The sequence below is a fragment of the Phyllostomus discolor genome, chromosome 7 (assembly GCF_004126475.2).
Source record: "Phyllostomus discolor isolate MPI-MPIP mPhyDis1 chromosome 7, mPhyDis1.pri.v3, whole genome shotgun sequence".
Taxonomy (NCBI): Eukaryota; Metazoa; Chordata; class Mammalia; order Chiroptera; family Phyllostomidae; genus Phyllostomus; species Phyllostomus discolor.
In genome coordinates, this window is record NC_040909.2 from 67,741,195 (window position 1) to 67,758,463 (window position 17,269).

Genomic DNA, 17,269 nt, shown 5'->3' on the forward strand with positions numbered 1-17,269 from the left:
TGGGTGTCTCCAACAAACTCTCTTGTGAGGCTGGGAGGTTCTCCTGCCACCGAAAGCCTCATAGGTTTTTATAGCTAGAGGTTTTTGAGGCTTTAGTTTCTCATGCTGGATCTCTGGGTTGTGTTTTCTGTCTTGCTACCCAGTTGTTTCTCCTGTCTTATCCATGTATGAATGTGGGACTTATCTGTCACCTTGCTGTGTGTTCTCTCTGCCCCTCCTACAAGTCTAGATGAATGTTTCTTATTTAACTCCTTGGTTGTCAGATGTCCATACAGTTTGATTTTCTGGCAGTTCTGGTTGTTTTTTGTTTTTAAACTGGTTGTTGTTCTTCTTTTGGTTGTGCAAAGAAGCAAAGTGTATCTGTCTACACCTGCATCTTGGCTGTAACTGATCATTTTAAGTATTTTCTTGGCTTTAAATCATTCTTACTGGTAAAGTTATCATTACCTTCTTCAATAAATTAAATGCGGGTTACCACCTCTTGTTAAAACAAAAAAGAAGAAAAAAAAAACTTGAAAGTCTTTAAAAAGGAAAGCTGAAAGATCTGAAGGGTGGAGGCATTCCATCAAGAAGCAATAGGCAATAACTTTAATCATTAAAGAAATAGACAAACAAGTTTTACCAGAAATTTATAAAATCAGAACAATGTTAAATGGTATAAAATTTTTATTTGACCAATATTCTATTATGTGACAAGAATATTGCTCCTCTTTTTTATTATTATTAACAACACTTCAATGGGTGTCTTTTTAGGGAAATTCCTAAACACATAATATGGCATTTCTTTTTCTTTTTAACTTAGTAAATATTTACATGGTTAAAAAATAAAAGTATATTAAAGTAAATTGCTTGAAAAGTTATTATTCTTTGTCCTTCTGTTGCCAGGTCCCTTCTATAGAGGTAACAAATGTTACTGAATTGCTCTGAGTTGAGCTAGAGATATTTTTGCATATAAAAATAAATAGCTATGCATATATAATTCCTTCTTTTATGCTACAAATGATAATATAGCATACATAATGTCATCAGCCCACTTTTCAATTTTTTAAAATAAAACAATAAATGTAGAAGGATTTTCTATACTGTACATAAAGATTTTATTTATTATTTTTTATTCCTGTATAGTATTCCATTGTGTGGACCTACAAATTTATCTAGTCATCTACTCTAGTGCACTTAGGTTTTTTTCAGGCTTTTTTATTACTGTGTCACAATGAAAAACCTTTTATTAATTTATTTCAAACACACATGAATGTATCTTTAGGATAGATTCACTAAAACATAATTCCTTAGTTAAAGAATACATACACTTGTAAATTTGAAAAATATTTCCAACTAATTCTGTTGAAATGAACCAACTTAAGCTTTGCCCAGCAACGTGAAAAGGTCTCTTTTCCCCCTCTGCTTCACCATCACAGGTATGATCAGATTTTGGATGTTGGCCTACAAAAAGGTAAAATTTAGAGGGTCTGAGTCTACCAAATCATTTTAGTTCACAATTTCCTGCCAGTCTTACCCTGGTAGGCTGGCTTGGGATGTGACCAGGAGGTGACGTGAGTCTGGAAGACAAATGATGAACTCTGAGGGACACTTGAACAGCAGTGCTGATTCTCTTAGAGCCACCACACATGCCCCAGATCTTAATGCTCACAGGTGGAAGTCCCTCTACATCACTGATCTCCAGAACCATAGCTCTGAGTCAAATATCTCTTGATACTTGATTCGGGATAGACACTTTGTGGACTAGAACTGAGAGACAAGGAAGAAAAACTTATCAATAAATTTATGGCTACTGCTTTTGGAACACTTGCAAGTCTTCAGTTCAGATTGCAAGGCCAGTTCAACCTAAACTAGAGGTTGCAAACTAGGGCCTATGGGTAAAATTCATCCCATAGATGCTTTTTTAAAACACAGAGCCAATTTCAAAAATTTGAATTAGTTTCAAACATTTTTTTAAAACTGGAAATTTGACAAAAAATATCTGAATTTCCCTTTCCTTCTGAAAAATTTAGAGCTCTGGCAAAAACAGCTTGCATCCTACCAAGGAAAATCTGCTGTTGCTTGGCCTCAGGCAACCTAGGCATTCTCAGTTCATTCATAAAATAAACATTTACGGAGGGTCCACTAGGTGCCAGATGTGACCAGCAGAAACTGAGACAGACAAAAAAATCTCTGGCTTCAGGAGAGAGTCAAATAATAACAAGATAAATATATAGATTATACAGTATATAAGCAGGAGAAAAACATCAGGAAAATGGACTGATGGTTTCAAGTATCTGATGGTTTCACTGATGGTGGAGTTTGTAATTTTATGTTATTTATTTTTTAAAAATACTTTTGATTTTTATTGTTGTTCAAGTACAGTTTCCTGCCTTTCCTCCCTCCCCTGTTTTCACTTCCCTTGTTATTGTACAATTGTCCTTTATAATTGTTCCTGTAAACCCTTCAGCCTTTACCCCCATTATCCCTCCCCTCTCCCTTCTGGGTACTGTCAGCTTATTCCCAATTTCAATGTCTTTGGCTATATTTTCCTTGCTTGTTTGTTTTGTTCATTAGGTTCCACTGAAAGGTGAGATCATATGGTATTTGTCTTTCACTGTCTGGCTTATTTCACTTAGTACAATGCTCTCCAGGTCCATCAATGCTGTTGCAAAGGGCAGGAGTTCCTCCTTTCTCCCTGCTGCATGAAATTCCTTTCTGTAAATGTGCCATAGTTTTTGATCCATGCGTTAACTGGTGGGCATTTAGGTTACTTCCAGCACTTGCCTATTGTGAATTGTGCTGCTATGAACATTGTGGTGCATAGGTTCTTTTGGACTGCTGTTTCAGTGTTCTCAGGATATGATCCTAGCAGTGGAATTGCCAGGTCAAAAGGCAGTTCCATGTTTAGTTTTCTGAGGGAATTCCATACTGTTTTCCACAGAGGCTGCACCAGTCTGTAATCCCACCAACAGTGTACTAGGGTTCCCTTTTCTCCACATCCTCTCCAAAACTTGTTTGTTGATTTGTTTATGATGGATATTCTGACTGGTGTGAAGTGGCATCTCATTATGGTATTAATTTGTATCTCTCTGATGGCTAGCAATACTGAGCATCTTTTCATATGTCTCTGGACCCTCTGTATGTCCTCCTTGGAGAAGGGTCTGTTCAAGTCTTTTGCCCATCTTTTAATTTTTTTTTTTTTTTTTGTATTCCTGGAGTGGAGTCATGTGAGTTCTTTATATATTTTGGAGATCAAACCCTTGTCTGAGGTATCATTGGCAAATATGTTTTCCCATATAGTTGCTTCTCTTTCTATTTTAATGCTGTTTTCTTTAGTGTGCAGAAGCTTTTTATTTTGATGAGATCTCATTTGTTTATCCTTTCCTTTATGTCCTTGCTCTAGGGGACATACCACTGAAAATATTGTTGTGTGGAATATCTGGGAATATCTGAGATTTTCCTGCCTATGTACTCCTAAAGGACTTTTATGGTGCCACAACTTATATTTAAGTCTTTTATCCACCTTGAATTTGTTTTTTTGTATGGTGTAAGTTGGGGATCAAGTTTCATTTTTTTGGCATGTACCTGTCAGGATCTCCCAACACCATTTGTTGAAGAGGCTATTTTCGCCCTATTTTATGCTTCTTCCCCTTTGTTAAATATTAATTGACCATAGAGACTTGGGTTTATTTCTAGGCTCTTTATTCTGTTCCATTGGTCCATGTGTCTGTTTTTATGCCAGTACCAGGTTGTTTTGATTACAGTGGCCTTGTAATACAATTTGGTATCAGGTATTGTGATCCCTCTTACTTTGTTTTTCTTTCTCAAAATTACAGCAGCTATTCAGGGTCATTTATGGTTCCATATAAATTTTTGAAGTGTTTGTTCTATATCTGTGAAATATGTCACTGGTACTTGAACAGGTATTGTGTTGATTCTATAAATTTCTCTGGGTAGTGTGAACATTTTGATGATGTTAATTTTTCTGATCCATGAACATGGCATATGTTTCTGTTTGTTTGTGTCTTCCTCAATTTCTTTCTTCAGTGTTGTATAGTTTTCTAAGTACAGGTCTTTTACCTCCTCAATTAGGTTTGTTCCTATGTACTTTATTATTCTTGTTGCTATAACAAATGGGATTTTTTTCCCTGATTTCTGTTTCTGATATTTCATTGCTGGTATACAAAACTGCCTTCGATTTCTGAATATTGACTCCCTGTTTTGCCAAATTACTTTATTATGTCAAGCAGTTTTTTGGTGGAGCCTATACAATTTTCTATGTACACTATCACGTCAACTGCAAATAATGACAGTTTTGTTTCCTGTTTTCCAATTTGAATGCCTTTTATTTCTTTTTACTCTCTGATGGCTAAGGCTAGGACTTCCAATACTATGTCAAATGGAAGTGGTAAAAGTGAACCAACTTGTCTTGCTCCTGACATTAGTGGAAAAGTCATAATTTCTGCCCATTGAGTATGATGTTGGCTGTAGGTCTCTATTATGTGGCCTTATTAGGTGGAAGAATGCTCCCTCTATTGCCACTTTGCTGAGTATTTTCATCAGAAATAGGCGCTGTGCCTTATCAAGCGCTTTTTCTGCATCTGTTGATATGATCGTGTGATTTTTGTCTTTCATTTTGTTTAGTGATGTATTATGTTTATTGATTCATGAATATTGTACCTTCCATGCATCCCTAGTATGAATCGAGTTGATCATGACTTATGATCTTTTTAATGTATTGCTGGATATAGTTTGCCAATACTTTGTTGAGGATTTTAGCATCCATGTTCATCAGGAATATTGGCCTGAAGTTTTCTTTCTTTGTTGTGTCTTCATCTGCTTTTGGGATTAGGATGATGCTGGCTTCATAAAAAGTCTGGGAATCTTCCGTCTTCTTGGATTTTTTGGAATAGTCTGTGAAGCATAGGGGCTAGCTCTTCCTTAAATGCTCTGTAGAATTCTCCTGTGAAACCATCTGGTCTAGGGCTTTCATATGCTGGGAGTTTTTTATTACTGTTTCAATTTTGTCAGCTGTTATTGGTCTGTTCAGGCTTTCTGCTCTTTCTTCATTCCATTTGGAAGATTATATTTTTCTAAAACTTTGTCCATTTAAGGTAGATTTTCAAAACTTTCTTAGCATACAGTTCTTTGTAGTAATTTCTTACAATCCTTTGTATTTCTGTGGTATCAGTTGGAATCTGTCCTCTTTCATTTCTGATTGTGCTTATTTGGGTCCTCTCTCTTTTTTTCTTGATGAGTCTGCCTAAAGGCTTGTCAATTTTGTTTCTCTTTTCAAAGAACTAGCTCCAGGATTTACTGATCCTTAGAATTGTGCTTTTAGTTCCTGTGTCATTTAATTCTGTTCTGATCTTGGCTATTTCCTTCCTTCTACTTGCTCTGGGCTGTCTTTGTTGTTGTTCTTTGAGTTCTTGTAGGTATAGTGTTAGGTTGTTTATTTGAAATGTTTCTATCTTTTTTAGGTAGGTCTGTATCACTATGAATTTCCTTCACAGGACTGCCTTCACTGTGTCCCATTAAGTTTTGGATTGTTGTGGGTTCACTTTCATTTGTTTCCAGAAACTTTTTGATTTCTTCTTTGATCTCATTCTTGACCCATTCATTGTTTAATAGCATGCTATCCAATCTCCATGAGTTTGAGTGTTTTTGAATTTTTTCCTTGAGGTTGGTTTCTAGATTTAGTCCCTTGTGGTCAAAGAAAATGCTTGGTATGATTTCAATTTTCTTGAATTTTCTGAAGCTTGTTTTGTGTCCTATCATATGTTCTATCTTTGAAGATGTTCCTTGTTAATTTGAAAAGAATGTGTATTTTGCTTATTTAAGATGAAAGGCTCTATATATATATCAGTTAAGTCCATTTGATCTAGGACATTGTTAATGTCACAATATCTTTGTTGATATTTTGTTTGGAAGATCTATCCATTTTTGTCAGTGGAGTGTTGAAATCCCCTAGTATAATTGTGTTTCTGTCAATATCTTTCTTGAAGTCCCCCATGATTTCCTTTATGTGTTTGGGTGCTGCTATGTTGGCTGTATATATATTGGCAATGTTTATGTCTTGTTGATGGATTCTCCCCTTAAGTACTATAAATATTTGACCTTCTGGGTTTCTTTGTATGGCCCTTTTTTGGAAGTCTATTTTGTCTGATGAGTATTGCTACCCCAGCTTTTTCTTTCTGTCCATTTGCTTGGAATATTTGTTTTCAGCCCCGCACTTTCAGTCTGTGTATGTCTTTTGTTCTAAGGAGGGTCTCCTGTAGGAAGCATATGTGTGGGTTATGATTTTTTATCCATTCAGCTATTTTATGTCTTTTGATTGGAGTATTTAATTCAATTACATTTAACATTATTATTATTATAGGAACTTATTCATTGCTATTTTTTCATACATGTTGTCGTCTCTCTCTTACTCTTTTTTTTCATGTTCTTAAACCAGACCCTTTAGCATGTCTTCCAGAGGTGGTTTGGCCTATGAGTATTTTTTGAGGCTTTTTTTGTCTGGCATGCTCTTTATTTGGCCTTACATCTTAATTGAGAGCCATGCTTGATAGAGTAGCCTGGATTGCAGGCCTTGGTTTTCATTAGTTGGAATATTTCTTGTCATTCTCTTCTATCTTGTAGCATTTCCATTGAGAAGTCAGCTGCTAGCCTTATCAGTACTTTATTGTACATTACTTCCTGTTTCTATCTTGCTGCCTTTAAGATTCTTTCTTTGTCCTGGAGTTTTGTCATTTTAATTGTGATATGTCTTAAAGTGGGCCTCTTTGAGTTCCTCTTGATTGGGACTCTCTGTGTTTCCTGGATTTGTTGACATTTTCTCTCCTCAAATTAGGGAAATGTTCCATTATTACTTCTTCAAACAGCTTTTCTATCCCTTGATCTTCTTCTTCTCCTTCTCGTATCCCTCTTTTATGGATGTTATTCCATTTCAGGCGGTCTTGCATTTCTCTTACCCTTCTTCATTCTTTACAAGTATCTTTTCCTTTTCTTGCTCTTTCAGGGTGTTTTTTATACCTTGTTCTTCAGCTCGCTGTTTTCCTCCTATGCTTCATCTAACCAGCTTTTTATTCCTTCTACTGTGTTCTTCAATTCAGAAATTATATTCTTCATTTCCTCTTGGCCCTTGTTGATAGTTTCTATTTCCTTGTTCATGTTGATATAATTTGCAGTGAGTTCATTGTAGTTTCTCTGTAGGTTTTGGTAGTTCTCAGTGAGCTCACTGAGCTTCCTTGTAACCATTGCTTTGAACTCAATAACTGATAGTTGAGTTGCCTCTATTTCATTTAGCATTCTTAATGAGACTTCCTCTATTCCTTTTGTTTTTTGTCTTCCCATTGTTTGTGAGACTTTTCTTGTTAGCCTGATTCTTAATTTGATCTGTCTGGCTCCCTAGTTTTGTGGTGTGAACTTATATGGTATGAGACCTGTGAGATTCAGTGTGCAGTCTCCTTGATCTCCTGAACTTACTGCTCTTAGGATGTCATTTATGTCAGCTCTCTGGATGTATTGGGGTTTTGATTGTTGTTGGGTCATTCTTTGGTGGACTCCTTCCCTCCAGCTGGTCAGCTGAGGGTCACCCCTTCCCTTACATCTTCTATTCAGTTGTACAGGTGTGGGCAGGTTGTTTTGAAGCTGGTTCTTCTGTCTGTCCCCGGTTTTGAGGCTTCTCTCTTGTACTGTTTAGTTGTTTGTTCTGTATAATTTCTCTACCATTTAGTTGTATTTCCAGATTGGTCCTGGGTGTATGTGAGTGTGGTTTCCACTCCCTCCTTCATCCTCTTCCATTGTTATCTGTTGGTGGTTCCTTTGTTGGTGGGTTTCCTCTTCCAGTAGGTATATTGTTGTACACAGCTCCCACCTACTCTTTTTTGTTATCAGTTGGAGGGGGAGGCAAAATGAATTAAGACAACAGGAGTGTTCTATGTTGTTTAAAGTACCAACCTGTATAGAAGACATAGGAGATCATTTGGATATGTGTAGTGTTAATCATGATATTTCACCTAACTAGCCACTTTTTAGAAAGGATGGAAAAAATAAGACTCTGTTTGGAGGGGGAAAGGGATTGTGAGTTGGTTCTAGAAAGCAGTCAGCTTCTGGGAGGTCTGATTATGATATAAAGTGAGAGTAAAGATAGAAGATAGGTGTAGTGTGTGAGAGAAGAGAGTTATTCACAACAGTAATAAAGTTCCAGAAACAGTGAAGTGAACTAAGATCTGGGAAGGGTGCTATGTAGTATTTACAATTGTATGAAACAACAATTATTTGTAATAGTAATGGAGCAACAATCATATGACAGAATTATGTGATCTGAATAACAAGAATAGGAAGTACTTGACCTAGAGTAGTGTGCTTTTGGAACACAAGTGAAATGAAAGAAGGAAAATTAAAAATACACCATAAAAGAGAGAACAAGGAAAATCAAACAATGCAATTTAACAAACAAAGCAAAGAAGACTAGACAGAATGAAGAGAAATAAAAGAATACTAACAAAATAAAAGATGTAAAAATAATGAAAAATTAATAATAATATAAATGTACAATAATTTGCAAATTCTCTGAAATAGCAAAGTGAACTTTCTCTCACTGTCTCAGTTTTTGGGATGACCCTTCTTTGGGACTAACTCTGGCCCTTTCATAGTTCTGGGTTTTATTGTCTCACTTGTGGGAATTTTGAAAGAAAAAAAGAGAGAGAGAGAGACAAAGGAAAGAAGGGAGGGAGGGAGGGGGGAGGAGGAGGAGGAGGAAGAGGAGGAAGAGGAAGAAGAGGAGGAGGAGGAAGAGGAGGAGGAGGAGGAGGAAGAAGAAGAGGAAGAAGAAGAAGAAAAGAAGAAGAAGAAGAAGAAAAGAAGAGGAAGAAGAAGAAGAAGAGGAGGAGGAGCTCTGGCTGGCATAGCTCAGTGGATTGAGCATGGGCTGCGAACCTGGCATCGCAGGTTCAATTCCCAGTTAGGGCATATGCCTAGGTTTCAGGCCACGGCTCCCAGCAACCGCACATAGATGTTTCTCTCTTTCTCTTTCTCCTTCCCTTCCCTCTCTAAAAATAAATAAATAAAATCTTTAAAAAATTACACAAACTTAAAAAAAGAAGAGGAGGAGGAAGAAGAGAAGAAGAAGAAAGCCTCCTGCTGTCTTTAAATCAGCCATGCTAGCTAGTTCTGCTGGTCTTCCTGGGTGTAGCAGGCTGAGGGGGGGATTGGTTTCACTTTTCTCCTTTCCTGTGGTTGTACAGGGATGGGGACCAGGTCTGAGCTGCCCTCTTCTTAGTAGTTGCCCAGCTTCCAGCCCAGTTCCTCAGCTCACTGCCTGGCCTCTAGTGCTCTTCTGCACCTGGACTACACTTTCAGTCCACTAGTTGTGCTGTCCTTCATGTGCTCCATTTAGAGGCAACTCTCATACCACATTCTCGCTCTTTGCTGTCCTAGATGCTAGGGACTCTCAGAGTCTCTTCAGGGTAGTTCGGCTCCACCACTGAATTAAGTATTTTCTGGGGATTGCTGACTCCCTGAGCCCTGTTCCTCTCCTTTGCTCAGGGGCTTCTCCACCTTCCTCTGAGTGAGCCAGTCAGCTGTGCATGGCAGGGGGCCACCATAGCTGCAGCAGCACACCAAGGTGTATCCTTTGTGGCTGTGGACTGGGTGGTGGGGTCGGGCGCATGGTGCCTCTGGGTGGTGGGGTCAGGACTGCACCATCCTCAGGGCTGTGAGGGTGAGCACCCAGCCTCCACTGCTGTGGCCGGAATGCAGCTGCTGGGCTGCTGGACCACGGGTTAGGGCATGTGTTTTCGCCGGAGCTTTGTGTATGAATGTGTGGCTTCCGGTGCTGCAGTGGGAGCTTAGTCCCAGGGCAGCAGTGTCAGTGTGCTGGCCTCTGCTGCTACAGTGGTAGCTATGGTGGGATGGAGGGTGGCTGGGTCAGTGGTGCACCACGCGTATTGTGGGTGTGATTGGGCTCCTCTGCTGCTGTGGCCAGGGATAGGGTAGGGGTACAGCCACAGTCCTAGCAGAAGAGGCAGGCCCACAGCCAAGGCTGTGGAGGCTGCATGAGTGCTGCAGGGGGAGGCCAAGCAGCTGCTGCAGGAGAATTCCCTAGAGAGCCACTGAGTGCCTCTTTTTTCCCTTTTTGAAAGATTCCTCCTGTTTAAGTGTGACGCTCCAAACAAGCACTTGGCCTCTCATACAGCCCAGACTGGGGGACTATCTGGTCAGGGTCTAACACAGCCTAACGCTTCCCAGCCTGCATCCACAGTCTCTGTGGGTGCACACCACCCCTGTGTGTTTGCTACTTCGTCCTTATTCCCCCCAGTGACTTCAAGCATCCAGGTTCATCCTGGTGCTGCTCAAACCTCCCTGTCTGGCAGGGGAGGGAGCTGTTGACCTGGCTGTCTCCCAAGAATCCTGCAGCAGTCCCAGTGGGCACTGGGCGTGGGGATGCAGCTTCCCTGGTCCCTTCACTTTTCCAGGGACCTTATTATCCCAAAGCAATCTCCTTACTGTCTGATTTTTTAATGTCCTCTACAGTTTTGGCCTCTAACCTTTATATATGCTCGGTACTGTTGGTCATTCACTCTGCTCCTCAGAAGATTGGCTAGGTGTTCTACACCTGCACAGGGGGAAGTGGACTCTGCTCCCACCTATCTCGCTGTCATCTTCAAATCTTCTATTATATGAAATGTTAGTGGAACTTACCTAAGATCAAAACTATGAACAGTAAAATGACAACAAACTCACAAATATCAACTATCAGTGAACCTGAGAAACAAAAACAAAAAACAAACTAAGCAAGCAACTAGAACAGGAACAGAATCACAGAAATGGTGATCACATGGACGGTTATCAGCAGGGACGGAGGAGGAAGAGAATGGGGGAAAATGTACAGGAAATAAGAAGCATTATTTGTAAGTACAAAATTGACAGGGGGTAGATAAGAGTAGTATAGAAAATGGAGAAGACAAAGAACTTATATGTATGACCCATGGACATAAACTAAGTGGTGAAATGCTGGAGGGAGGCACAGTGCAGGGCAGAGGGGAATAAAGGGTAGAGAAAAATGGGACAACTGTAATAGCATAATCAATAAAATATACTTAAAATAAATAAAAATAAATAGAAAAACTCAATGAAGTTAAGTGGTAGATGCCTGCATATCCTTTGATTGATTAAATCATTAGGATTATATGCTTTTATTTAGGCATTATTAGATATTCAGTGTGAGGGCAAATTTGTTCTATTCACCTGGGTTGAAATAATTTTCTTTTCCTCTATGATTCAGAATTTCTAAATTAGCATTTATTGTAATACTGTGCAGTCTTTTATTCCCTTAAACATATTCTAGGAGGTGAGTTTATCTTGCTATAACTTGCTATAAGCCAAAATCCAGCATTAATTACCATTATTTGACACATGAATTTGAGTAGAGGACTTTTCTATACTTTAGTTTTCCTTACTACTAAAATAAAATTGTCAGGATGTTGAGTCCTTGGGATGTTCTTGGGCATACAAGCCATAATAACTGTATTTACATGTTATTCATATTAGTATTATAACATGCATTTATTAGAACTTTTGTAGAGTTTGCCTTTCCTCCACAATATTCAGAAGTTGTGATTTAGAAAAAAACCAGTAGACTAAAGCTAATCTATGCCAACGTTTTTACTTTTCCATGGCAAAATAAGAGGAAATAGTAAGGATAATGTAAGGAATTTTTTTAACATTTTGTGTGTTTAATTTAAAGTATTTATCCTAGTTCCAGCCAAAATGGAGGCTGGAACATAGGGAGAAACCCTTCCTGTCCTCACACAACCAAAAGGAGGATAACAACAAATCTAAAATCAATGAACAACCAGAAGTCCTAGAAAATCAAACTGCATGGAGCTCCAACAACCAAGGAATTAAGGAAACAGTCAACCAGAACAAGACCAGTAAGAACCTGCCATGAGGTGGCAGGCCATGCAGGCGGGGCTGGCTGAGAGAAACATTGGTGAGGCGGCAGACTGTATGGGGCTGGCTGAACCAGAAACTGAGACTCAGAACTGACTGTGGACTAGGGCAGTTGACCTGGTGGGAGAAACTTCCAGTCTCACACAAGAGTTCACTGGGAAGTGTGCTAGAGCTGAGCAGGTGAGCTGCATTGTTCACTCTCTAGTCCAACCCCCACAGGTAGTGCCCCAGCCCAGCAAGTAGAATTGCCCTGCCCTGGTGAAAACCTAAGGACCTGCCTTCTTACAACTTACTGGTGCCCCAAGACAAAGAAATACAGCCCAAATGAAAGAACAGAGCAAAACCTCAGAAAGAGAGCTAAGGGATGAGAAGATAGCCAGCCTATCTGATGGAGAGTTTAAAGCCCTGGTAATCAAAATGCTCACAGAACTGATTGAGCTGGGTCAAAAAAATGAAAAAACAAATGAAGGATGCCCAAAGTGAAATAAAACAAAATATTCAGGGAACCAGCAGTGACGGGAAGGAAGCCAGGACTGAAAGCAACAATTTGGAACAAAAGAAAGAAAGAAATATCCAACCAGAACAAAATGAAGAAACAAGAATCCAAATAAATGAAGAGAGGCTTAGGAACCACTGGGCAACTTTAAACATTCTAGTATCCAAATTATAGGGTTGCCAAAGGAGAAGACAAACAGCAAGAAATTAAAAACTTATTTGAACAAATAATGAAAGAAAACTTCCCCAGTCTGGCAAAGGAAATGGACTTCCAGGAAGTCCAAGAAGCCCAGAGGGTCCCAAAGAAGTTGGACCCAAGGAGGAACATACCAAGACACATCATCATTATTTACCCAAAATTAAAGATAAAGACAGAATCTCTGAAAGCAGCAAGAGGAAAAGAGAGAGTTACCTACAAAGGAGTACCCATAAGACTATCAGCTGATTTCTCAAAAGAAACCTTGCAGGCAATAAGAGGCTGGAAAGAAGTATTCAAAGTCATCAAAGGCAAGGACCTACATCCAAGATTACTCTATCCAGCAAGGCTACCATTTAGAATGGAAGGTGAGAAAAAGTGCTTCCCAGATAAGGTCAAGTTAAAGGAGTTCATCATCACCAAGACATTATTATATGAAATATTAAAGGGACTTATCTAAGAAAAAGAAAATAAAAATATGAATAGTAAAGTGACAACAAGCTCACAACTATGAAAAAATGAACCTAAAAGAGAAGACTAACAATAAAAAAAAAAACCTAAGCAAACAACTAGAAGAGGAACAGAATCAGAGAATTGGACAACACATGGAAAGATTTCAGTGGGGAGGGGGAAAGGAGGAATAGGGGGGAAAAGGCACAGAGAAGAAGAAGCATAATTGGTAGACATAAATAGATAGGGAGAGATGAAAATGGTATAGGAAACAGAGAACTCAAAGAACTTATATATACAACCCATGAACATGAGCTAAGTGGCGAGGAATGCTGGAGGATGGGGGTGTGCAGGGCAGAGGGGGGATAAAAGGGAAGAAATTGTATAAACTGTAATAGCATAATCAATAAAATATAGTTAAAAAAGAAAACATATTCTCAACAAAAGCAAAAAAATAAAATAAAATATTTATCCTAACTGTGAAATTAAGACTTTCAATTTGTTAAAATGGATGTCAAGATAATCTTTTGTAAAATGGTAGATGATGGCTTTTTTTTATTTTATTGGTTTGTAAAATTTATTCCTCTAGTAGGTGAGAAAGATAAGTCCTGTAAGCTTTGAGATTATTTAAACAATAATTATTAAAAAATGAAACTTCTGTGATACATGCTTCGTATAGTACAATGTTCATCAATTTTAAATATTGGCAATGGAATGTTGTCTTAGTCAGCTTATCATATCAAAATAGCATAGACTGAATGGCTTAGACAGCACAAATTTAGTTTTCATAGTTCTGGAAGTTGAAAGTCTGAAATCTGGGTGCCAGCACGGTCATGTTCTGTTTAAAGCCCTTTACTTTGCTAACAGAAGGCTGTCTTCTTCTTGTATCCTCAGGTGGTGGAGAGAGAGAGAGCAAGCTTTCTGGTAAAGGTAGAACTTTCAAAGGAGTGAAAACATCAGCAAATTACAGTAGCTCTGTGTTCTTCCATTCTCTGATAAAGCCATCTATCTGTCTCAGTTTTTTTATTGGAACAGCTAGGTCTCTGGTGTCTCTTTTAAGGGCATGATTCTATCACAAGGGCTCTACCCTCATAACTTTATCTAATCCTAATTACTGTCCAAAGTGGTCCCACATCCAAAACCATCACACTGAGTGATTAGGCTTTAACATGTGAATTTTGGAAAGACACAGACATTCTGTCCGTAACAAGTAGTTGTTATGGTGTTATAATGATGTTAGGCCAGGGATCCAGAAGGACTAAAATCCTTGGTTTTAATTTACTCCTAAATTTAGGAAACAATGGCAAAATAAGGTGAATAACATTATTATTAACTAAAGCTTTGTAGTCTTGAATCCCAGGGCTAAGCAGTTAGCACAGAACTCATTTACTTAAGTGGTTTGCTTAAATGACATTGACAAATCACAGCCTATGAGCCAGGAATGGCTTTTACTTTCAAATAGTTGAAAAATTCAAAAAAAGACTATGTGAAATTTAAAAATTATATGAAATTCAAATTTTAGTGTCCCTGAATAAAGTTTTTAGAATACAGCCATGTTCATTTGTTTATACATCATTGATGGCTGTTTTCATGCTACAATGGCAGAGTTCAGTGATTTCAAGAGAGCCTAAAATATTTACTCTCTGGCCCTTTAGAGGAAAAGTTTGTCATTCTTTGATCTTTATGCATTTTTTAAATCTTTCTTTTCTTTTTTCCCCCATTCTTCAATCTTTAAACAAACCTGGCCAATGACTTGCTTTGCCTATTCCCAAGTCTAAATCTTAGCTCAATACATCATTTCAAAAAGATACAGAACTAATGGATCCAGAGACAGAGTATTTATTCCAAAGCCTGACATGAGCTAGTTTTGAGATTGTCCACTTCAAACTGTCTAATGTCAGACCTCACTGTTCCAAAGAAACAAAAAACAACCCCAAAAAAATCCTAAGAGAGAAAAACAGATGGCTTTATTGAAGGATGGAGGAACATAGAGCCATAGTAAATTCTGGTGTTTTCATTCCTTTGAAAGTTCATCTCGTATCAAAGATAGTTCAGGGTCCTAAAATTGGACCAGTCTAGATCAAGATTTATCTTCCTTTGAGTCTCTACCCTTGATTGACACTCATCACTCAAGTTAAAGGAGATGGAGAAGAGGAGCTAAGAGTGGTGCCCTTTCTAAAATTCAACATTAATTAATGAAATTGGTGGCATTGTTGAAATAACTTCCTTCATTTATGTCTTGTTTTCTTCCTCCTCTCCTTCCCCAATACACACAAAGGTGATTTTAAAGGATGTGGACTCACTTCTCTATGTGGACACTGATGTTCTCTTTCTGAGACCTGTTGATGACATCTGGAAATTTCTGAGGCAGTTTAATTCTACCCAGCTTGCAGCCATGGCCCCAGAGCATGAAATCCCTAAAATTGGCTGGTACAGCCGCTTTGCTCAACACCCTTTCTATGGCTCTACAGGAATTAATTCAGGAGTCATGCTAATGAATTTAACTCGTATAAGAACTGCCCAATTCAAGGTAAGGAGGTGTTTTGTATTTACTTGTTTAAAAATTGGAATTTTGTCTTTTCTAGAGTATCAGTGTACTAATGTTGTAAGTAGATGACTTACAGGCAATGATGTTAGGAGCCAGGGAAGAAAAAAGTGTTTGGAAAGTTATGGAATATTTGCTCAGGAAAAGCCCAAGTGGTTTTTGAATTTAAAGCTTCAGCAGATGTACTATTCAGGACTATTATGTTGCACTTCTGAATTCCATAATGTTTGAATGCTGTGTGTATTCATGCTTCAATAACCATGGGGAACCATCCAAAGTTCTTGAAATTACCATAGGGACATATTTACATAAGTACACAGAGTTATCTGTACAAAGCCGTACATGGCCTCATTTTTTATCCTAGAAAACAATTGAAAAGAACTTAAATGAACATTAGTAGAGAATCAGTCCAAAAAATTATCCTTTTATTAAAAAGAAGTAAGTAAATCTATAAGTGAGATAAATATGATCACAAAAAATACTAAGTGAAAAAATTAAAATACAACAAAGCATAATATTGTAGAGTGTTATCCCTTTTATGCCTTGTAATTTTTCATAAAAATATCTAACACAATTAATTGTTAATTGTGGATAATTTTAGGGGGAGTGGGAATGGGAATGCAGGAGGATGGAGGAAGAGTAATTTTACTGTATTTTAGATTTTTGTATGCTGTTGGAATATTTATTTTGTGAATGTGTTGCTTTTATTTTTAAACTAAATGATTATTTTAAGACAAGACAAGGATGTTTTTTGTTAAGATGCCATAATTCTGTTATTCCTCCACTTCAGAGGCAAAATTAAAACTCTTAAAAAATGAGTGTCAATTTGGGACATTGTTTTCTAAATAGAAATTATGGCTTAACTTCCAGTTCCTGATCCATGTAGTATTCATGTGTACATTTAAAATGCTACAATCTACAGCACTAGATTTGCTTTGTCATATGCCTTGAACTCAGCAGGACCCCTCCTCTATTTGCTTTTTTGGATAGAGAGTATCGGTCCTTCTATGTTGTTTCTCAGCAGACAAGATGGATTTCTTTGCTTCTGCTGCTCTGACAGTTTTCTCTTTTCCAGAATAGCGTGATTCCAACAGGCTTAGCTTGGGAGGACATGTTGTATCCTCTGTACCAGAAGTACAAGAATGTCATCACATGGGGAGACCAGGATTTATTAAATATTATTTTTTACTTCAATCCAGGTAGGCTACTTTTCCAGAATGTCATTTGTATGAGAGTATGCTCACCTCACCCCAGCAAGCACATTCCAGCCAGATCTGCTATTAAGGAAGCTTGACCTATTCCTGTGTTCCCCAACCTTGTGCTGGGAGGTGCAACATTTCATGCACCCCTAGGATCTCATGAAGGTGGATCCTTGTGCTGCTGATGCAAAATGCCAAATGATGAAACCTCCAATTAAATGATGAAACACTGGACTCCATTTGGGGGGAATCTGTTTTAGATTTTGTCAACACTATTCTTCTAAGAAGTACAGTCAAAATTAGCAGGAAGCACAGAACTTAATGAAAACATTATAATCTAGACATGAGACCCTCCTAGTCTGAACAATTGATAGATTGAAGGAAATTGATTCTTGGAACACTTACAGTAAAGTGACTTGTTCAGAGATAAAAAAAAAAACTAAAATA

General features: G+C 38.1%; 1 protein-coding gene across 3 annotated transcripts in view; it reads left to right on the top strand.

Moving 5' to 3' along the window:
• The window catches only part of GXYLT2 (glucoside xylosyltransferase 2), a 204,540-nt gene that overhangs the window by 132,042 nt on the left and 55,229 nt on the right, over nt 1-17,269 (top strand). For all 3 annotated transcript variants that reach the window (XM_028518955.2, XM_036031007.1, XM_036031008.1), the window contains 2 exons: nt 15,357-15,608; nt 16,699-16,822. In XM_028518955.2, coding sequence (XP_028374756.1) covers nt 15,357-15,608; nt 16,699-16,822 — 376 coding nt within the window. The remainder of the gene's footprint in view (nt 1-15,356; nt 15,609-16,698; nt 16,823-17,269) is intronic.